General features: G+C 38.4%; 1 protein-coding gene across 1 annotated transcript in view; it reads left to right on the top strand.

Moving 5' to 3' along the window:
* Positions 1-1336: 1336 nt before the first annotated feature.
* PCYT1A (phosphate cytidylyltransferase 1A, choline) overlaps positions 1337-24069 on the top strand; it is a 36501-nt gene continuing 13768 nt past the window's right edge. Inside the window, exons 1-4 of the mRNA XM_037525356.2 lie at positions 1337-1482; positions 13891-14047; positions 17260-17359; positions 20006-20122. Of these exons, the coding sequence (XP_037381253.1) occupies positions 13931-14047; positions 17260-17359; positions 20006-20122 (334 nt within the window). The 5' untranslated portion in view covers positions 1337-1482; positions 13891-13930. The remainder of the gene's footprint in view (positions 1483-13890; positions 14048-17259; positions 17360-20005; positions 20123-24069) is intronic.

The raw sequence follows: 24069 nt of genomic DNA on the forward strand, positions 1-24069 counted from the left end.
TACTATTTAATAGCTGCACTGATACCATAAGGTTATACCATTGATTGTTTTTGCCATATCATTACTGAGGGACTGGTTATTTCTAATTTTTCACTACTGTAAATAACACTGAGATGATTTGTGCATAAAGTCCCCCCCCCCATTTTGAATTGTTGCCTTATTTCTCACCTAGTGTTTTTTTGCTCAGCTATTGCTACCTTAAACCTCACACAACTTATTAAATGTGTCTGTTTCTCCAGGGCTTGTTGAGAGTGACAGGGTCTGAGTGTTTCCAAGCTCTGATGAAATTAGCCCTTCTTTAAGACTCTCCCAGATTCTTTCCTTGGTTACTATCCAAATACCTGTTATCTTTGAAGTGAGGTTCCCTTGGAGCCCCTATTATTTTCTTCAACTAGCTGTCCTTATTCAAAGCACTTTATTCTCTAGGTATTGTTTGAAGAACAATTTGAAACTCAAAAGGAAAAGATCGCGTTTAAATTCTTTTTCTCCTTGGAGGCTCCTCACAGATGCCTAAGTTTACCTACCCTCTTTCTTAGCTGCTTTCCAGTCAAGCTTGTAAACAAAAAATAATGTGCAAGTAAATATACTAAAAAGTTCTTTTACACATTTCTTCCATAATATTGGGTATGTATGGAATCCAAAAGGAACAGCCCTACAACGGTTCCTTCTAGCAAAAGAAAACATTTCTCTTCACCAGACACCCTGCTACGTGTGATTTCCTATCAGGTGTCTCCCCCCACCCCTCCCCTCGGAACCCGCTCCTGCTCAACTAGTACTCAGTTGATTCCTAGGGATCATTTTCTGATTAGTCAACCTGGGTCAGAAATAACACGAAGAAAGAGGGTTTGGGGCCAGTTACAGGTTTTCACAGGGTTTTGCCTGGTTGGAGGGACGTGAATTCTTTTTACTTCACCAAGTAGGGAAAAGCTGGAGCCATGGGGTCTTTCACGGAAGGTGTCACGGCCATCCACATTATGAATATCCTGGTACGAGTGCCTGGCACTGTGCCAGGCACTGGGGGTAGAGCCGGAACAGGACGTACAGGTCAGCAAGAGAGGCACTAAGCCTGGAGCCTAGCAAAAAGGGAACTGCCGGGTTAACACTTCTCGATCCGTTTGCCAGCGACCACGCGTTACCGTTCACTTTCGCATTTCACTACGAGGATGCGTCTTCAATGCACACTCCAGTTCCAGATGGAGCCTGATCTTGCGTCGTTTCATTTCCTATCTCTGACGTTTTCTGCTCACTCTATCCCCGAGACCTCTGTGGAGGCGGAACTACTGTGTCACGGGGCCACGGTTTTCAGGGGGAAATCGTGGCGGGATTGACAAGAAAGAGGGCAGTAGGCGGGACTTCCGGCCCGCTGTTCCGTCAGCTGCCTTTCCCGGGCGTCTCCCCGCAACCCGCTCAACTTCGCCTGTCGGTGACGCGGCGCCCGGCAGAAATCCGAACAGACGGGGGCCTGGGAAGCGTGAGCTGCAGGTGAGGACCGGGTGCGTGCATATCCTTGTGTGACTCTGTTTGAGAGGTGAACTGTGGGGGCGGGACCGCGAGGTGACTGGCTGGAGAGTGGGTCAGTGATACTGAGGGGAGTGTGAGGCGGAGACTGCGAGGCTACTGTGACCCACGGGCGGTGACAACGAGGGGACTGTGACCGAGATGCAGCTGTTTGCGAGGGGCCTGCGACCCAGGGTCAGTGACTGCAAAGGGAGCCCCTGACCCCGGAGAACCCGAGGCAGAGGCTCCACGGGGACTTCGACGGGGAAGTATGAGGCAGTGACTACAAGGGGACTGTGGCCAAGGGCCAGTGACTCGGAGGAGACGGATCGATGGATAATGACCGTGTGGGGACTCTGACCTAAGGCAACATGAAACGGCAACTGCAGGAGACTCTGACCAAGGAGCAATGACTTTGAGGAGAAGAATGTGGTAACAGTGACTGGACATGGTACTGTAGGCTTGTGTTTGGACACAGGGTATGATTTAGTGGCCATGAGTGGAAAAAGTAGGTCTTTAAGTCAAGAGAACACTGGCCTGGGATTTACCTGCCAGACCTGAATTTAATTTTATGGGCAGACTTCTTGTGGTTGAGAAACGTATCTCACCACTTATCTTCATTGAAAGGGAGTTTGCACTAGATTAGTTGCTACAACTATGGGTTCCATCCTGTTGGGTTGTGAAATCCATTTTATGTTTGACACCGGATGAAATAAAAAAAAATAGTATAGAAAATTTCAGTTCACACAAGTAAGGGTAAGGATAAGTAAGCATTGCTTCATGAAACTTGTTTCAGTTATGTATGTATGAGATCCTGAAGTAAAATGGCTTTCATATATTTTAAAATGTAAATGAAAAACATTGGACCAGATTATTTCTGAGTTTTCTTTCAGGTCTGAAATGCCATGACTTTATGACCAGTGAACTGTTTGGAAGTACAAAGATGCAGTTGGGAAGACTGGATCTATGACTGGTGCACAGGCTTAGCTAGAAAAGGTTTCCAGAGTGTAAGTGAGGTGATTAGTTATGAGAATTGAAACTCAGGATTTCATCTGGGAGAATCAGAACTTATATTGAAATGGAGACAGCGATATTTATAGAGGCAGTTAGGATATAGGAGTTTGTGATAGGAAAATCTGCTAGGAATATCTGTTGAGGAAGGGGAGGTTTTGAGGATGGTAGGAACATGGCGTGGGAAGGGAATTAAAGATAGAGGCAGGAAACATTTTGCCAAGAATAAAACGGGAGTAGGAAGGCACAAACTTCAGGGTCTTTTCAATCTGATTCTGCAAGTACAGAGAATTGTTAGTAAAAGGTATTAGTTGAGAATGAGATTTAGCACAGTAAAGATTTTGGCTATAACAGAGAAGAAAGGATGATGTTGGAATTGTAAACAATGGTGACTAGAATTCCACATGGGAAGGACTTTAATGTATTTAACTATCAAGTTCAGTGATTTGTGTACTGGAGACCGTGACTGGCATATGGGGAATGAAACCCTGCTGTGGATAATTCAGATGTTTTAGTTGTTTATGAAGACTGTTAGTGATGCAGATGAAAGGAACTAAAGTGAGTTCACTACCTCCTCATCTCTTAACAGCCCTTTGTAGAGGTGCTGCTGACTTTGCCACCCAATATTTTAAAAGAAATATCTAATAGGAGAAGTTTGAGGTCATTTTAGCTGATAAACATAATAGTTAACTCCAAATCCTACATACACAAACACTTTGTGATGGGAAGAGAGCGTTCAGAAAGATTCTTGAACGGGAGTAAATTGAGAATAGTCTTTGTTTAGCTAAAAATGAATTGTTAGACCTTTTTCTAGAACATTAAATGTTTACTTGGCTTAAGTTCTATATATCTAAAAGGAAATACTCAAGAATTTATTTTCTAGAATAGAATATATGCTTCAAGTTAACTGACTCCAAGAGAGGACATTTTGGCTTGGGGACTGCAGCACTGCCTCTGGGGTCCTTTGTGTTAGCTGAATGAAATGATTCTTTTGACATACCCTACTTTGCAAATTCCCTTAGAAAGCCAGAATAATGGCCTGACTGATAAAGAATAACTTTATTCTTCCCTCACCCTGTGATTTCTCTTCCCATAAATTGGTGAGGTTTTAATTTTTTTTGTGGGGGGGGGCCTTCTCTTTGGATATGTGATCTCTTAAGGAGAATGATCTACTCAGAGTCTTGGATTCTGAAGTCTCATGTTACTTTATCTGATGTTAACACTGACTCACTCTGTAACTATGAAAGGAATTACTGCTTTCTCTTGTTTTAGAGTTTCTAACTATGGCAGAGGTAACTGTTCTTCTGGCCAAATAGCTGTTTAATATTCTGAAATATATGCATACTCATCAAATTTTATGTATAGTCTCATGGAGTTTGTAAACTACTTGACCTCATTTATGATTCCCAATAGAGCATATTTCCCCTAGGGAGCTGAATAAGCTCTCTTTGTTATAAACTCTGATGAGAATTTGTGAATATTATAGAAAATGCAAGCACAATAATTTGCTTTTGGTATTAATGATAGGTAATGATAAAATATCTAGTTGTAATAGTAATTTCCTTCCTCACACCTTTACAAATATTTGCATAACTCAAATGTAGAGCCAGATCTTCTGACTTGTCTACTAATAGAGATAATTTTACCTTCTGAATCAAATAGAAATAGGTATCTCTTATACCAAGTGTGTGTTACCCTAAAATAGATTGGAAATAAATTTGTCTAAAAGACATTACTTTGGGGGCCTCCCTGGTGGTGCAAGGGGTTAAGCACCGCACTATGAAGCAATCCACAGCCTCTGCAGCACGAGTCCGATCCCCAGCCTGCCAGGGAGCAACCCACATGGCGCAGCGGACCTCTTCTGTCTTGCCTGCTGCTCCCCTCAGCAGTGTATTTCGGCCAGTCTGCCTGTTCTGTCTCTGGTGAATCCTCTTATCCCCCGCATCTCTGGCCTGTACCCCAGCTCTTGTATGCATAAATAAATAACTCTTTAAAAAAAAAGGCATTACTTTGGGGGTTTTTATTAGCTTAATTTACTATAATTTAATTATTGATACTATTGGTTTGCAACACTGTATTTTATAGGTTTCACTTCTCTTCAGATTTATTGGGGATTTTTTTCAGTTAGACCTCAATCATCTTTGGACTACGGAAGTTCTTTGTTGCTTAAGATGTGACTGCTTTTACATCTTTTATGGTATTGTGTCAGTTACTTAGAAAAACTGTGACTTAGGAAGGAGAGAGTGAGGCGATCAGGCCTCTCCTGCTACTTAACTGCTCAAAGAATGACTTACTAGCACTTCCCCTTTCCTAAGAATAAACTTTTCTGTTTCTAGTGTTAAACTTCTCCTTTCACAGTATTCCTGTCACTTGAATACCTGGACATGTGTCTGAAATTTTTATTTGTTTTGTTAATTGCTTTATGAATGATTTGTGGCAAAATTTAAATGCCCCTGCTGCAACTCAGCATATCCAGGGAGTATACATTTTTGCATACTCTATTTTGCTGTGTATGCCAGAGTTCTACTCCAGAAGAGAAAAAAAAAAAAAACAACTGGGCCTCAAATATATCTATTTAGTACAGCATTACATTTATTTATATACATTGCCTCATTAATATAAATAATTGAATTGCCTGTGTTTTACTATTTGCAAAAGAGATAGATAGTGAGATATATCACAGTCATTTTTTCTCCCTTTCTTTTGGTTACTTTCTTGTTGAAAGTTGAAATTTATATTAGTCTGAAGCTTTGTGTTTGGACTAGAATGACTGCCAATGAGCCAGAGAACCCATGGATCTGCTAGGTTGTTATAGCACGTTCATAACTATTTGCAAACCACTTTTGAAATTAGAGCTGCTATAAGTAGTGGCACATGGTCTTTGCTCTGTACTGGAGAACAAAATGAGTGTAAGGCATGTAAAAGAAAACAGAAGTAGTTTTAACTGTCTATAGAGAATTACCTTAGATCTGATTGTTTATTGGTCTTTAGATCTGATTGTTTATTGGTCTAAGAGTAGAGGTTTTAACCTTTTTTTGTGCTATGGACTCTTTCGGAAGTGTGGTAAAACCTTGTGGACTGGCTTTTTGGAATAAAGTTTTTATATGGAAGAAAAGAAAACAAAAATGTAGAATTACAAAGGAAATAAATTACATTGAAATATAGTTATCAAAATAGTTTTAAAATGTGGCCTAGCACTGTCTGTGCTTTTTATTACGATAAATAATGTTTACGGTATCAGTGGATCTTGTAACTATAATAATTTAAAAATGAAGATGGGTTGAAACATCTCAAGATATTTATAACTCATATAATAGGATGTGAAAATATCTGTGATTTCTATTGATGACAAAGTATTTTTTCTACTAAATCTACTGCTTTTATATTCGTAATTGAGGGAAAAGATGAATTTGCTGGAGATTAGTAAAAATAAACATTTTTTGGATCCAAATGCCAAATTCCCTGAATTTAGAAATTTAAGTTCCATAGCCTACTCTTTTTTTTTTTTTTTAAGATTTATTTATTTATGCATACAAGAGCTGGGGTACAGGCCAGAGATGCTGGGGGTGACCGGATTCACCAGAGACAAAGTGAGGAACAGAACAGGCAGACTGACTGAAATACACTGCTGAGGGGAGCAGCGGGTGAGACAGGAGAGGTCTGCTGCGCCATATGGGTTGCTCCCTGGCAGGCCGGGGATTGGGGAATCGAACTCCTGCTGCAGAGGTGGTGGATTGCTTCATGGTGCGGTGCATAACCCCTTGCGCCACTAGGGAGGCCCCCATAGCCTACTCTTAAGAAAGAAATCTTAACACAGGATTTACTCAGTGAATCTTTTATCAGAATATGTAGAGTATATGTAATAGCATATGTGGCAGAACAAAATCCTTCAATTGTAAGTACTGTAAGTGTTCCTTGTGATTTTAAGATAAGCTCTTTCTTAAAATATTCTCATGTATGGCCAGGCCCCTGCATAAACTATTTAATTTTAGGGCTAACCAAGAGTCTGGCAGAGTGAGTGCCCCACTCAATGTCTTCGAATAAAGGTTTCCCTGAATAAGAGGGAAGAGATTAAGTTTAAAGCTAAGTTCTTCAATGTGGCATTTTACTGGCCTCTAATACTAAGGAGTAACATTGAGCTCTCATCTAAAATTAATCTGTCAGACAATTATAAACCAGAGACACACTGCAGGGGAGGAGGAGGGAGAGGGGTGAGAGGGAGGGAGGGAGGAGCACAGGGGACTGTGGTGACGGTGCACGGGTGCCTTGGGGAAGGAAATTCTATGGGGACTCAATCTGAGGGGGTGGGGGGAAGCAAATATTGTCTAAAAAATGTAAAAAATGATAAATGTTAAAATAAAAAATAAAATAAAAATAAAAAACAAAACAAAAAACCAAAAAACAAAACCAAAAAAAATAAATAAAATTAATCTGTCAGTGCAGGTCAGGTGCAGTTCACCTTTACATTTAGAATTTCCCAAGTCAAGCATTCTTTTGACTGATTTTATATAGTATGACAATATATACAGATTAGTAACATAAAATGCTGTAATCCTGTACCAGAAAGTTATGATACAGTTTATTGAAATAATCCCATTCCTAGTACAATCCTTCACTTTAGAGCTATTTGCATAAGATAAGTAGAACTAGGAATCAAATGACAGCCAAAACTAAGCCTATCTTCCTCTAGGGTAATAATTGGCAAACTTTTTCTGAAAGAAACAAATAGTAAATACTAGACTTTGCAGATCATACAGTCTCTTTTTTTTTTTAAATTTTATAGAGGCATGTTTATTTATTTGTTTGTTTGTTTTGTTTATACATGCACTGGGTACAGTCAGAAGCGGGAGGGTGAGAGAATTCACCAGAGCCAGAGCGGGGAGCAGAGCAGGCAGAAGGACCGAAGTACACTGCTGAGGGGAGCAGCGGGCAGCAGGAGTGGTCTGCGCGCCATGTGGGACCCTCCTCTGGTGGCCGGGGAGCAGCCGGGGATCGAACCAGCGCTGCAGAGGCTGCGGGCAGCTTCGCAACCCAGCGCTCAACCGCTGCGCCACTGGGGAGGCCCCATACAGTCTCTTTTGCAGTTACTCATTACTACAGTTGTAGTATAAAAGCAGCTGTAGATACTACTTAGTGAATGAGCATGGCTGTGTTCCAATAACACTTTAATTTCAAAAACAGGCAGGGGGCTATTTTTGGTCTGTAGGCTAGGTAGAGTTTGCTGACCTTTGATCTAGGAAGTTTGCTGGTACTTGCATCCAATCCCTCCACCCCACTATCAGTTAGCCATATCCTCCCTCAAGTTTCAAAGGCCTTTTCACCGTGGTGATGTGACTATACTGTTATCGGAGGGAAGACATAAATGTACAGCATGTGATGTGTTTAATGCCAAGAATATTGGATGCACTTTAACCTAGGAGTTTTCAGAGTGTTCCTCAATACCGCTTTATTAAGCTTCACAAAGATAAAACCAAGTGAAGATCCCAAATATGAATTATACTTGCTCACTCAGCTTTGGCACCGGGCATTGGTAAGCCAGTAGAAAATCATCAAGCATAAAATTTTATTGAAAAAGATAATGGAGACCCAAAGATGAGGGAAGCAGGGTTAGAATACAAAGGAAAAATTCATGTCTTCTCTTTCTGCACCTCACTACTCTAAAGGAATTGCAAAACTTAAGAAGCAGAGTCCACCTCTTTCACCTGTGGTTCTTACTACATCAACTAGCATTAAGGGGGTAGAACAGAGGGGAATAGATGGACTTGTAGGAGCTTTCACTTAACACAGAGGCATATGCATGCCAGTGCCAGCTTTTTTCTCTTTCAGGAAATTCGTATTGGCAAAACACTTGATTTATCCTAGTATCTCCTCCCTGCCACTCCTCTCTTGTCACAGTTTCACTTCTCTGTACTTCCTTAGTGGCAAAGTTGACACATCCAAACAGGCATCTATTGGAACATTGAAGAACAGGCAAACAGTTTGTATGGGGAGGTGAGTCAGCAGAAACTGAGCCAGATTTTGTGAATCTGAGTAAAAATCACAGGCACAGATACTACATTTTGCATCTGGAAAGCAATTTGGAGACATTTACTAATGCACTTAATAGGGTGATGATGATAGCTGTGATGTGGGCAGTTTGTCCATATTTAGAATCTGTATGTGAAAGGGAAATTTGAGTGACTAAGACAAGATGACTTATTTTGGGACTTAATATGTAGCAGTATGGGAAAGATCATTTCTTACAAACTGTATTCTGCCTGCCAGCACCCTTTGTTTCCCCTTTGTTATAGCTGCTTTTGAAAAAGAAACTTTTGGAGGATAAACTGCTAAGGAAACAGGAAGTTTTGGCCTACCCTGTAGGGCTCATGAGGGAGGGTCTGTATTCTCTCTCCAACTACTGGTACTTTCAATCTTACTTATCCTGGCTTAAATTAATGAGGGTCTTGTGCTGGAAGCCAGGATCTAACTGCACAAAGTTTTAGGCAATTTCCTGCTCTCCAGTCTGCTTTTGATCTTGTGCTGAACGGTATCTTTTCCCAACCCCATGAACCTCTGGACAAATAGATACTAAGGTAACCTGTGTGTATGTGTTTTTTCCCTCTTGAATGCAGATATTTAAAACCTCCTTTTCCAGAGCCATCACTGCACCCTTACTTGAATGGTGTTGGTTGATTAGAGAGGTGGAGAGTTTGGGAAGTATTATTTCTCATTGTTGGAGGGCTACAAAATGGGCATTGTGACTGTTGGAAAGGTGGTGGTGCGGTTTTAGATACAGGTCAGCTTCATATAATGAAGTAAAGATATACTGACTATCTTCGGTATGCCCGCATCCTCCCATATACCCTTTCTCAGTACCAAAGTTGTGTCCTAACTGGGATCTGATATCTTTTGAAACTTTAGGGAAACTGGGGGTAATATTTTCCCTGTGTTTTTTTTTTAAAGAGAAAAATAACAAAAATCAATTAACAATAACATGTTTACCTCCTGTCTACTTGGGAGAAACCCAGTAAAACTAAGTAACTCACGTAGCTTCATGAGAACAGCTGATTTTAAATGTGATAGTGTTGGGATGGGTGAGCTGTCACATACTTTATATTTTGCCCACTTTTACCTTAAAAGTATACTTTTTATAATAGTAATCATGGAGGGGACAATATAACAAGATCTTTTTGGATATAGGGATTACACAGAATACAGGCTTTAAGGCTGATGATGACAGCTACCACTAAATAACAGCTGATATTTACAAGCACTTACTGTGTGCCAGGCTCTGACCTAAAGCTTTGCATGGATTATCTAATTTAAATCTCATTTGTTAGAGGAGGCAATAAGGCGTGGAGAGATTAAGGAATTTGTCCCAATTCTCAGGGCTAGTAAATGGTAGAGACAGGATTCATACATAGGTAATCTGATTTTGGAGTCTGACTTCCCCAGCACTATACACTGCTGATGGAGTAAAGTTAAAGATTTTTTACATTTCCCAAAATGGATCATGGATAAAAAGTATTGAGAAACACTGCCTTACACATTTGATTAGAGATGTTAATGTGAGGCATATGGAGAATTTTGTGAAAGAATGTAAGCACTTGACTGAAATATAGGTAAAATGTATTATTATTATTATTATTATTATTATTTACCAGAGAGGTTTGTGATGTGTTAATAATGGCTGCCTTGTTTCTTTCTATATTATGACTTTTACTTATGCTTTAAATAGCTAGTTAGTTCCTTTCTCTTGCCTTGAGTCTTAATTGTGATCTTTTATATCATTGTATAATTTTTTAATCTAGCGGAGTAGATCCAGTGTCACAAGGTCTAGAGACTCCAGATATTTGTCTTTAGAATATCTTTAAAACTATAGAGGTAATATTTTAACTTAGAAGATAGATCCTTTGTGCTATCATCCTAGTATTGTTAGGGGGAAAGGATGTTTTGAGCTAATCCCATACAGGCTTTGTGGACCCCACCCCCACTCCAGACCAAAGTCATCAAGACATTGGGAAAGACAAATCCCGTCACCACCAAAGGGAAGGTGGCTGGGACCTGAGAGTGGAGTTAAGCAACCAGGTTGGGTATAAAAAAAACCAAACACGTGGGCCTTGGGGGCTCGCTCGCTCGCTCACTCTGTCGCTCGCCTCCTGGCTTCATGGCTCCTGGCTGGCAGCCAGCTCTCAGAGTGCCATTTGGGATTCCAGATCGGTGGATTGGGTAGGACTCATTTAAAACTTTGTCTCCCACTTTTCTCCCTGAGCTGTACATTTCCTCATTTGCCCTTCCCTTGTAAATAAACCTTTTATGAACCTTTCGCGTGTGCCTGCAGTAGAGCATTGATAAGTCCTTTTAAGCGCACGGGTGAGGACCCACAGTCAGGCACCCCGTTTTGTATCGGGGCTGCCCTATAACAGTATGATGATATCCACTGTATGTTTGGTTGGTTAAAGTTGAATCATGTGAGAAGATGGTTCAGTACTTTAAGAAGTAAGCAGTTAAAAAACAAAGCAAATTTGATGTTATGTGTGTTTTACGACAATGTAAAAAAACAAAAAACACAAAGCAGAGTTGGCGTGGAGAGGGAAAGATGGATTATAAAGTGACATGAGGAAACTTGAAAGTGGTAGGTATTTTATTATCATAATTTTGATAATTTTTCAGGTATACAGATAAGTCGAAACTCTTTAAATTGTATGCTTTAAGTATATACAGTTTATTATATGTCAATAACAATATATAGAACAGAGACTCCTGAGAAGTTCCAGCAAACATGTTTTTGGATGTGTTAAGTATCTTTCTATTAAATATTAAGGATTTTAACTTGAAATTATGGAAAATAATTGGTAAAAATATGACCTGATATTTATCCCCTTAATTTATTATGGCACTTTTAAAATTCTACTTTTTGTGTCATGAATAAAAAGTACCACATATTTGCAGTGTCAGAAGAGGGAGTACAGGAAATTAAAGAACTTAAATTGAAAGCTTATTAGAACTTCCTAGCAAACGTATCAGATTGGAACAATCTGTAATCTGTACAACTGATAAATCAGGCAGCCTCTGAACCAGGCCAGTAGCCACATCAGTTCTTTTTAATTGGTCCTGGTACCTTGTTTACCTCAAAGTAACCTTTAGCCCACTGTTCACTTAAGATGAACTGACTTAAGTCTGCAAAAACTTAAGGGACCCATGCCATAGAATATTCTTGAAAGCAAAAGCAGCAGTAACAGTGATGATAGAACTTTTTTTTTTTTTTTAATTTTGGATTTCTGGGAGACAAAAGAAAATAGAGGTAAGGATTTTAGAATTAGAAGAGTCTGGATTTAAATCCTGACTTCTCACTTACTAGCTGTATGATCTCTTGGATAAGTTGCTTACCTTCTATAATATCCTTAGTTTTCTCATTGTAAATTGGGGCCAATTAATACCTACTTCTCAGGTTATATGGGTTAAATGAAAATAATGTTATAAAGTGCACTGTGCCTAGCACATAGTAAATACTAAGGAAAAAAAAAGATAGCTGCTGTTATGACTGTTGCTGTTATTCCTTGCAAGACATATAGATTACTACAACATACTTCCTGGAATATATCTATCATATATACTGATTTAGAGAGTTGGGAAGGAGAGGGCGGGAACTAGTTTCTAGAGACTGCGAAAGGCAATCTTATATGAGGACCTATCTGTGTAGAAAATTGTTATAGAGTTTTAAAAATTAAACTTTTTAGTTGAAAAAATGTAAAGTCTTTAGGAACATTGCAAAAATATTAAAATGAATGCATTTATGTTATGTTATGTCCTATAAATGCATAGTTTTCTTCTACTTTTTTCTTTTTTGCTGAGATCATATCCCTTTATCCCTAGATTCTTCAGCATTTATTTTCTTTTAAAAACAAGGGTAACTTTTTATACAACACAGTATATTTATATTTTTAGACTCTGCATGTAGTACTCTCACCTTGATTGAAGGCTTCTTGAAAAATTAATTTTTCCTTAAAAATGTTGTTATAGTATCTTGTACATAGTAAGTACTTTATATTATTGACTGTTGACCTTGAGCAGCCTGATATCAGATAATGTTGATTACATTTTTCATAATGGATTTTGTCTCCTTACACTGAGAAGAATTTAACAGCAAAATCCTGTTGTATGTAAATTAGAAATGATCACTAATTGTATTAATAAGGCATTCTTAGCAAGCCTTTTAGGCCAATGATATGAGAGTAGTAGTACTGACCTCTTGATAATAAAAAAATGAAGAAAAGCTCTGATCATCATCACTGGAAAGACCTGTTAAATATATAGTACCCATCTTCCATTTTCATTTGCATATGTGATGACAGGAAGTTTCTGGGTGGCGTTCATCTTTCACTGTATACTTGAACTTTTTCTCATGTCAACCTAGTACTTAACCGTGACTCATGGGGTGTCACCAAGAATTAGGTCAGGTTTCTTTTAGATCTTGTCACATTGCCACTTGGAATTTAGCTGGAGGAAAGAAAATAAAGCACAATATTGTAATTGTTTAGATGATATCTTACTCAGGAGGACTTAGTAGAGCCAGTGTGGCAGAGTAGAATGTCCTCATTCTTTCTGGTATTTGTTTTGTTTTCTACCTCTGCTTTGAGGATTTTTCTTCTACCTTTCACTGTATCATATCTTTCGTGGAGATGGCAGTTAAACTTTTCCCATCCCAAATGCCGTACCTTTTTAGGTGTCCCACAAATGGTATAAGGAGTTGTATGCAAAGTCTGTATAGTTTTCTCATCCAAGTTGTTCCAATGCTTTGTATATAGTCAAGATATGAAGTTAACAGTTAGAATATAGGTTGTGGGCCTCCCCGGTGGCGCAGCGGTTGAGCGCTGGGTTGCGAAGCTGCCTGCGGCCTCTGCGGCGCCGGTTCGATCCCCGGCTGCTCCCCGGCCACTGGAGGAGGGTCCCACATGGCGCGCAGACCTCTCCTGCCGCCCGCTGCTCCCCTCAGCAGTGTACTTCGGTCCTTCTGTCTGCTCTGCTCCCCGCTCTGGCTCTGGTGAATTCTCTCACCCTCCCGCGCTTCTGACTGTACCCAGTGCATGTATAAACAAAAAAACAAACAAGCAAACCAGCAAACAAATAAATAAAGCATGCCTCTATCAAAAAAAAAAAAAAAAAGAATATAGGTTGTATTGGTCAAGGGGAATAATTTCCAAGATAGGTGATTGTGGCCATTGTTCGCCACAGAGAGGAATTTTAATGTTTCTGTGAGCCTGTGTTTTGTGAAACTTTGTTGTTTTTGTCAGATATTGACTTATCTTGGTGAAATAAGTGCCATGGAATTGATCTTTTGCTGAGTGAATCCATATAACATCTCTGAAATATTGGTGACAGACTTTCTTCCATTCCAATTAGGAAAAATTCTTTTTCACTTTCCATGACCAGTTAAAAGAAGATGGATGCACAGAATTCAGCCAAAGTCAACCCAAGGAAGAGGAGGAAAGAAGCACCTGGACCCAATGGGGCAACAGAAGAAGATGGAATTCCTTCAAAAATGCCACACTGTGCAATTGTAAGTAAAGAAGAAATTACTTTGTTTAATAGTTAACCTGGCAGTGAAAGGGTAGACACTGGTATGACATTGATGATATCAGTATTACAGTTCTTAAATAATGGAAAGAGTGAATAGTAAATGTGACTAGTGTGAATTTTCACAGTTATTGGGAATCTTATGCTTTCTTATTAGATTATAGCTCACAGCTTATTTGTAAGAACTTACATCAGAACTGGAAAAGTAATGTTAGGAAAAATTGGAGGTTGTGTGCCTATTAGGCAAATGAAATAGAGAAATTGGTGCTTCAGGCAGTGATCCATTTTTTTTTTTTAAATTTATTATTTATTTTTGTGTGGAATAACTGGGGTGTAGGCCAGATGTGTGGGGGGGTGAGAGGATTCACCAGAGACAGAGTGGGGCACAGAACAGGCAGCTCTATTGAAACACACTGCTAAGGGGAGCAGCATGCGAAATAGGAGAGGTCTGCTGTGCCATGTGAGTTAGCTCCCTGACTAGGGATCAAACTTAGACCCTCACACTGAGCCTTAACCCCAAGGCCATCAGAGAGGCCTAATCCAATCTTGGTATTATCTAATGGTGTTTAGTCTCCAAACATATTTACAAAGAATCAGACATTCAGTCAATCTTAATTATCATATGTATGAATAAATTACAAAGCACATAAACTGGGGAAAGTTGACCACAGTTCTGCTTATGGAGTTGCATCTCACAATCTCATTTCATCCAACATATATTGAGAGTATCTGTGATAAGCAAGTGCCTGATCATGAAGGGTTTTGTGCCTTGTGCTAAGGAGTTTGAACTTTATCCTGTAAGTAATGTGATCACATTTGCAATTTAGAAAGATCATTTTCTTTCTGCCAATAGCTATGCCTTGGAGATGCAAAGATGAAAAGATAACCATGCACTTGATAAGTTCACAGACAAATAGGGGAGAGAGAAAAATAGGTAACATATAGTATGAAAATGTCAGTGATGTCTAGAGGAGTAAGAGATTAACTTTGAGGGATAGGGACAGTGATTTTAGAACAGCTTCATTGAGGAAATTATTTCTGAGCTGAACTTTGAAGGATAAAAAGGAATTTAAAAAAGGGTAAGAGCTAGAGTACAAGTTCAGAAGTGTTAAATAACGTTTAGCAAACTGCAAATAATAGTGCAGAAAATTAAAGTTCAGAATAACAATCTGTGATAGATAAGCAAGTGCCTGATGAAGGGTTTTGTGTCCTGTGCTAAGGAGTTTGAACTTTATCCTGTAAGTAATGTGATCAGATTTGCAATTTAGAAAGATCATTCTCATTGCTTTGGAAGGGATGGGTTGAAATAGGGATAGACCGAAGCTAGAGTGAGATTGTTGTAATGACCCAGGTTAGAGATGACGAAGCCTTAGATTAATAAAGTACAAAGAGAACAAGATACAAAGAGAACAAGATAAATTTTAAGATGGTAAAATAGACAATGGAGAGAATGAAGAGTGACTGCTAATGGGCATGGGGTTTCTTTCTGTGGTGATAAAGTGTTCTGGAATTAGGCAGTGGCAATGGTCATACAATATAGTAAGTATGCTGAATATATTAAAAACCACAGATTTGTATACTCTAAAATGGTTTAAGCAGTGAATTTATGTCATGTGCATTTTGTTCAATTTTATTTATTTCTTTATTTGTGCATACAAGAACTGGGGTGTAGGCCAGAGGTAAGGGGGGTGAGAGGATTCACCAGAGACAGTATGGGGAGCAGAACAGGCAGATCTACTGAAATACATTGCTGAGGGGAGCAGCAGGCGAGGCAAGAGAGGTCTGCTGCACCATGTGGGTTAGCTCTCTGGCTGGGGATTGAACTCATCTTGCAGTGGCTGGTGATAGCTGGATAGTGCTTAGACTTAACCCCTTGCGCCACCAGGGAGGCCCCTTGTTCAATTTTAAAAAGATACATTAATTCCTATTTTTTCATAACTGTGTCTTCAATTTACTTCATATATTGTGTGCCTGTCCCAAGGCAGAAGGCAAATGCAGCTGTCCTGTCTGGCTGGGGTTTGCGCTGACTCAGTCCTTCCTAAGTATAGAGAATGAAACCTAAGATTCTTTAGTTACCCCAAGTCAGCAAAATCCTTCTCTCTCTAGGGTTGCACCCAGATAGAATGAATAGTATATATTTTTGAATTTTTTAAAAATTAATATTATTATGCATATAAGAGCTGGAGTGTAGGCCAGAGGTGCAGGGTGTGGGGGTTGGGGGTGAAAGGATTCACCAGATACAGAGTGGGAAGCAGAATAGGCAGATTGACTGAAATACACTGCTGAGGGGAACAGCGGGTGAGTCAGGAGAGGTCTGTTACGCCATGTGGGTAGCTCCCTGGCTGGTGCTGCAGTGGCTGCCAATAGCTTCTTGTCCTGAGACTTAGCCCTTGTGCCACCAGGGAAGCCCAGAATGAGTAGTTTTTTTTTTTTTTAAGATTTTTATTTATTTATACAAGAACCGGGGTACAGGCCAGATGCGCGGGAGGGTGAGAGGATTCACCAGAGACAGAGCAGGGAACAGAACAGGCAGATTGACGAAATACACTGCTGAGGGGAGCAGCGGGAGAGACAGGAGAGGTCTGCCGTGCCATGTGGGACCCTTGCCGGCTGGCCAGGATCCAACCGGTACTGCAGAGACTGTGGACAGCTTCACAGCATGGTGCTCAACTGTCTGCGCCACCAGGGGAGGCCCAGTATTTTTTTTTAAAGCCCTGTTACTCCTTTGTGAGATAAAGAACAGTGTTTCTAGAAGCTTGGGTTTATAAAAATAAGATTAAGTATTTTTACGTATATTTTTTTAAAACAAACTTTCTTCATTTTAACTTGAAGAGAATCCTAGTTGAAGTGGTATGAAAATGCACTTATGAATCTTGCCAATTTCATAACATTGGTTGTTCTGATATGCAGCATAGGGAGCCATTATTTTGTATCCAGTTAGTGGGATCCACTTGGTGCTTAGGTTCCCAGCCACTTCACTCAGTTACCCTGAAATCACCAGGAAAACATTTATCTTTAATCATATGGTTATTTTGGAATGCCCTTTTTCTTTTTAAAATTTTTTACGTTAGAAACTTCTAGGAGAAATTTTAATTGTAGCATATTGAATAACTGTTCTTTAAGGCCATTTTTTTAGTATTTCAGTTTGTGTCATTGAATTTAACTTTCTTTTTCATTCATGTTTTTCTTCCTAAGGGCTTACGGCAGCCAGCTCCTTTTTCTGATGAAATTGACGTAGACTTTAGTAAACCCTATGTCAGGGTAACTATGGAAGAAGCCTGCAGAGGAACTCCTTGTAAGTAAATATATAATCATTTTGTTCCTTTACTATTGTTTTTAGCATTCAATTGTGTTGATCCAATATACATCCACTCTATATTCTCCCTTCTGTTTCTCTGTAAAGGGTGGGGGTGGGGGGAGGTTTCCTTTCCCCTGCCCTGCTGTTCTATTTGGGAGTTAGCTCTACTGCATAGAATTTTATTTTTTCTTCTTATTGTACACTTGTTTCCTAGGATGTTGTTACCTCTGTGAGATATAGCAGAGCAGAGGCAATAAGATATTGTCCTGAGCTGGGTTATAATCTTGTCTATTTTTGCAAAGGTCTAAATAATTTATCAGACTATTACATTTTTTAATAGCCTTCAGAATTTCCGCCCCCAAATCCTCCTACATTCTTGTTGGGAGCCTGCTGTCCTGAAGGGTGCTGGAGTTTTGGGTCGGTAACCTAGCTTGTAATACTGCTGAATGATAGAGAACAAAAGTAACCCAAGTTGGAAGTTGTTCATCACAAATAAAGATAAAATTAATTTTCCAGGGTTTTTTTTTAGATTTGCATTATTCTTTTCAATGCCTGTACTATATTTGTATGCTTTGTTTATATCATTAGCTAGCAATGTTTGACTACATAAATTATTAACATGTATTTTAGATACTCATCCTTTTTGTGCAGTTGGTTTTAAAGATAATTATAAGTAGAAACTTCCATGAGCATTTGTTACGAATTCGAAGTGCTATAGGCAGCCACCTCTACTTCTCTGTAAATTCCCCATTTTTTCAATTCTTTTCCAGTTCTTTCAGTTTCTACAGTGTGTTCTCTATACTCTGTAATGAGGGACTGGACTTAAATCTAGGTTAACACTAAGAATAAGAGGCAATTTTAGCACAGCCTATACATTTCCAGTATATGGAAGCTATTTGTGGTTATTTTGAATTGTTTTAGAATGTTTGATCTCTGTTGTAACTGAGAAGTAGTGATATACATATACAGATAGACATGAACGCTGGACAAAGTCGGGCAAGGGATCCCAGTATGACGTGGCTGTGTCTTGGTTATCTGGTATTTAGTTTTAGTTTTGGGTCCTAAAAATTCCAGAGAATGCTTTCCTTTTACAAAAGTGTTCAGATATAGTTCATGTTGATCACAACTCTTCTGATTCATAATATAATTTTTCATGTTTGATTCCCTGTCCTTGAGAAATTGGCAGGCCAATGGGGCAGGGTAAAATGATAACAAGGAAAAAGAGAGGCTAAATGTAATAGGGTGTAATGGTGGCAGGTCAAATTTCAGAATACCACCAAGCAGTTCAAGGCTCACATTCAGATGTGATAGTAGCGCCTGTAGAGGGCAAGAACATTTCATGTGCTCTTTAATGACGCACATTCAGAATCGAGTACCTCATTCAGTTCTCATCACACCGTGTTACCCATATTGCTGTTGATCTATACTCATACCATTTGTGGTATGTGAAAGTTGAAGATATGTGTATTGTCCTTAAATTTTGAAGTTTATAATTGTAAGAACTTACTAATAAGTCTAAATTAAAAGCATTTACAATAACACAACTTTACGAGTAAATAATTTTTGAGATTATTGGCTTTATAATCTCTTCATTATAAACACGAAGAAATTAAGGTCCATAGAAACTTGTGAAGAGACTGAAGTCTCTTCTTTCCCAGCATGATGTTGATGTTCCTGCTGTTACTGCTGCTGCTATAGTGAAATAGCTCTTCCTTTATTCCTATAATGAGAATAATTTACTAGGATATGTTGGATTTATCATTTTAGGCATGATGAATTGTTACCAGTTTCATTCCCAATATATTTATTTGACTTTCAGCTAATTAATCTTGTACCTCAAGAGATCAGTTGGCGTTTCTTTTATAGTCTACTCTCACTAAAAATAAATTGATGATCAGTTCTCTATTATTTTCACTAATGGAGAAGAGAAGAAGAAAAGCTCTAACATGAAGTCTTAAAACATTTATATTTGATTTTCAAATACTTTGTATATCATCTTCTACCGAGAAGATATCTCACTATTCAGGAGAAATGCTTTAAGGAATTCTGTCTGTTATCATGGAGTAGGTATTGAGGATAAATCTGGGACAGAGGAACAATAAGTTGGTAACTGGGACTTAGTTTCCCTCTTTCTCAGTCTCACCCTTCTGGAGTACCCCTTACTTTCCAGGGGGAAAGTTTATTTTGAAAGCAAAGCATTAGTCATTAGTAATCAAGGCAGCTGGAAAATGAGAGTGCAAGAGTATAGCTTAACTAAACTGTTTGGTTTTAACATAACTGAAATTTAATAAACATAAACTGAAGGCAAAGATTTTATCTGTTTTTTGAAGTTAAGGGCATATCTGTTGTGTAACTCTTGAATCATTCCTAAAACAACTTTAAGAAAAAGCAATCGTGAAATCCAATTTCCTGAACAGTTTGGTACAACCTGGGTAACAGGAGTCTATGGTTGCGACGTCAAGATCTTTGTACCCAAACAAGTCTATGGTGTTACTCCTCGCTATCCTAATTTACCCACAAATTAGAGCACCTTAAGAGAGGGGTATTCAGGGATGGGAGAGTCACATAGTGCTATTTCCATTTGTTAAATATGAGGTACTGACTCTGTGTATTTCTGTGATAAATTCTTTTCTTTTGATTTAGGTGAGCGGCCTGTGAGAGTATATGCAGATGGCATATTTGACTTATTTCACTCTGGTCATGCCCGGGCTTTGATGCAAGCAAAGAATCTTTTCCCTAATACATACCTCATTGTGGGAGGTAAGAAAACATCTGAAGACTTGAGGTGCTGTCCAGGGACGTAATCTATACATACTCACACCATTTGTGGTGTGTAGAAGTTGAAGATACATGTGTTGTCCTTAAATTTTGAAGTTTATAATTCACAAGAACTCACTAATAAATGTAAATTAAAAGCATTTTAGAATAACAGAATTTTATCTTTTTTCCTCTTTCTTTATAACCTGAGTACATAGGCTCTTGCTTTGTTTTTTATTTTTTTTATCTATTTATTTTTTATTTATATGTTTTATATCATTGTTCATGTTTATTTTTTTATTTTATTTTATTTTTTTTAAATAATAAATTTTATTTTTATATTCCCCCATACAATTGCAAATGCCCCATTCTGACCCCAATCCCTCCCCTCCCGGCCCCCACCCCCCAAAAAGTGTCTCTGGTTCATAGTTTTTTGTTGATTTTGATTTTCACTTTCTTATAGTTATTCATTTTCCTGGTCCCTTATTTAAGTTTTCTAGATTCCTGCTATGAGTGAGACCATCCGGTATTTTTCTTTTTCTTTCTGGCTTATTTCGCTGAGCATGATCCCTTCCAGCGCCATCCATGTTGTTGCAAATTGCATGTGTTTATCTTTTTTTGACTGCTGAGTAATATTCCATGGTATATATGTACCACATCTTCTTGATCCAGTCATCTATTTTTGGACATTTGGGCAGTTTCCAAAGCTTAGCTATTGTAAATAGTGCTGCTATAAACATAGGGGTGCAGGTGTTCTTTGGAATTGATGTTTCTGTGTCCTTTGGGTAAATACCTAGGAGTGGAATTGCTGGATCATATGGAAGCTCTATGTTTAGTAGGTCCAGAAATCTCCACACAGCTCTCCATAGTGGTTGGACCAGTTTGCACTCCCACCAACAGTGTAAAAGAGTTCCTTTTTCTCCACAACCTCGCCAACATTTGTTGTTGCTAGTTTTTTTAATATGTGCCATTCTCACTGGTGTGAGATGGTATCTCATGGTAGTTTTGATTTGCATTTCCCTGATTACAAGTGATGTTGAACATTTTTTCATATGTCTGTTGGCCATTTGCATTTCCTCTTCAGAGAAGTTTCTTTTTAGCTCTTCTGCCCATTTTTTGACTGGGTTATTTTCTTTGTTGTTGCTGTGTCTCATCAGCTCTTTGCCGATTTTTGTGATCAGTCCTTTATCATTAGTGTTGTGTGCAAAAATGTTCTCCCAGTTGGTGGGGTTTCTCTTTGTTTTTGTTATTGTCTCTTTTGCTGTGCAGAAGCTCTTTAATTTGATGTAGTCCCAGCTGTTTATCTTTGCCTTCACTATCACTGCTTTGGGTGATGTGTCTGTAAAGATGTCTTTGATATGCAAATCACGTAGTGTTTCGCCTATATTTCCTTCTATGTATTTTATGGTTTCAGGTCTTATGTCTAGTTCTTTAATCCATTTTGAGTTGATTTTTGTGTATGGTGTGAGGTAGTGGTCAAGCTTCATTCTTTTGCATGTAGCAACCCAGTTTTCCCAGTACCATTTATTGAACAAACTTTCTTTGCTCCAATGCATAGTTTTTGCTCCTTTGTCAAAAATTAATTGACCATAAATCTGTGGGTTTATTTCTGGATTTTCTATTCGATTCCATTGGTCTGTATGTCTGTTCTTGTTCCAATACCATGCCGTTTTGATGATTATGGCTTTGTAGTAGAGTTTGAAGTCTGGGCGTGTGATGCCTCCATTTCCTTCTTTTTTTTTCAGTAGAGCTTTGGCTATTCGGGGTTTTTTGTGATTCCATATGAATTTCATCAATAATTGTTCTATTTCTTTGAAGAATGACATTGAAATTTTGATTGGAATAGCATTGAATCTGTATATTGCTTTTGGTAGGATGGCCATTTTAATAATGTTTATTCTTCCAATCCATGAGCAGGGGATGTCTTTCCATTTCTTTGTGTCTTCTTCTATTTCTTTTAACAGTGTTTTATAGTTTTCTTTGTATAGGTCCTTTACCTCTTTTGTTAGATTTATTCCCAAATATTTGATTTTTTTTGTTTCAATAATAAAAGGGATGGTTTTTTGGATTTCTTCTTCTTCAGATTTATTGTTTGTGTATAGGAAGGCTACTGACTTTTGCGTGTTGATTTTGTATCCTGACACTTTACTGAATTGATTGATGAGTTGAATTAGTTTTTCTGTGGAGTTTTTGGGGTTCTCTATGTATATTATCATATCATCTGCAAATAGTGATAGTTTGACTTCTTCTTTTCCTATTTGGATTCCTTGTATGTCTTTCTCTTGTCTTATTGCTCTGGCTAGGACTTCCAGTATTATATTGAAAAGCAGTGGTGAGAGTGGACATCCTTGTCTTGTTCCAGATCTTAATGGAATTGCTTTCAGCTTTTCACCATTGAGGATGATACTGGCTGTTGGCTTATCATAGATGGCCTTTCTGATGTTGAGGTATGTTCCTTGTATCCCAAGAATTTCAAGGGCTTTTATCATGAATGGGTGTTGCACTTTGTCGAAAGCTTTCTCAGCATCTATTGATATTATCATATGGTTTTTATATTTCTTTTTGTTGATGTGTTGGATAACGCTGATTGATTTTCAGATGTTAAACCATCCTTGTGTCCCTGGAATGAATCCTACTTGGTCGTGGTGAATTATCTTATGGATACGTTGTTGGATTCTGATAGCTAAAATTTTATTGAGGATTTTTGCATCAGTGTTCATTAGGGAGATTGACCTGTAGTTTTCCTTTTTTGTGTTGTTCTTGTTCGGTTTTGGTATTAGTGTAATGTTGGCTTCATAGAACGTGTTTGGCATTGTCCCTTCCTTCTCAATTTTTTGGGAGAGTTTGTGAAGGATAGGCACTAATTCGTCTCTGAATGTTTGGTAGAATTCATTTGTAAATCCATCAGGTCCTGGGCTTTTGTTTTTGGGAAGGTTTTTGATTACCATTTCAATTTCGCTGCTTGTAATTGGTCTGTTTAGGTGTTCTATTTCTTCTTTATCTAGCTTTGGGTGATTGTAGAGTTGTAGGAATTTGTCCATCTCCTCTAGATTGTTGAACTTGTTTCCATATAACTGTTCATAGTAGTTACTGATTATTCTTTTGATTTCTGCTGTGTCCGTTGTGATTTCTCCTCTTTCATTTATGATCCTGTTTATTTGTGCTTTCTCCCTTTTTTCCTTTGTGAGCCTGGCTAGGGGTTTGTCTATTTTATTGATTTTTTTCAAAGAGCCAGCTCTTGGTTTCATTGATCTTTTGGATTGTTTTTTTAGTTTCAATTTCATTTATTTCTGCTTTGGTTTTTATTATTTCTTTTCTTCTACTGGTTTTGGGGTTTTTTTGTTGTTCTTTTTCTAGATCTCTGAGCTTCGAGATTAGGTTGTTTGTTTGAGTTCTTTCTTGTTTTTTGATGTGAGCTTCTATTGCTATATATTTTCCTCTTATTACTGCTTTTGCTGCATCCCCTACATTTAGGATATTGGTGTCCTCCTTGTCATTCAATTCAAAGAATTTTTTAATTTCTTCTTTGATCTCCTCGTTAGTCCAGTGGTCTTCCAGTAGTGTGGTTTTTAATCTCCATGAGGTAGCATAGTTCCTTGCCTTCTTTTTATGGTTTATTTCTAGTTTGATGCCTTCATGGTCAGAAAAGATGGTTGGTATGATTTCAATCTTGGTGTATCTGTTGATGTTTGTCTTGTGCCCCAGTATGTAATCGATCCTGGAGAATGAGCCATGTGCTCTTGAGAAAAATGTGTACTCCGTTTTTTTTGGGTTTAGTGTTCTATAGATGTCTGTTAAGCCCAAATGCTCTAGGTCCTTATTTAGAGCTTTAGTTTCTTTACTTATTTTTTGTCTTGTTGATCTATCCATTGTTGATAGTGGTGTGTTGAAGTCTCCCACTACGTATGTGTTTTCTCTGATGTCTGTTTTCAGAGAGGACAACAGTTGTC

This window comes from Talpa occidentalis, unplaced genomic scaffold, assembly GCF_014898055.3.
Source record: "Talpa occidentalis isolate TD23 unplaced genomic scaffold, MPIMG_talOcc4v2.1 talOcc4.4, whole genome shotgun sequence".
Classification (NCBI taxonomy): Eukaryota; Metazoa; Chordata; class Mammalia; order Eulipotyphla; family Talpidae; genus Talpa; species Talpa occidentalis.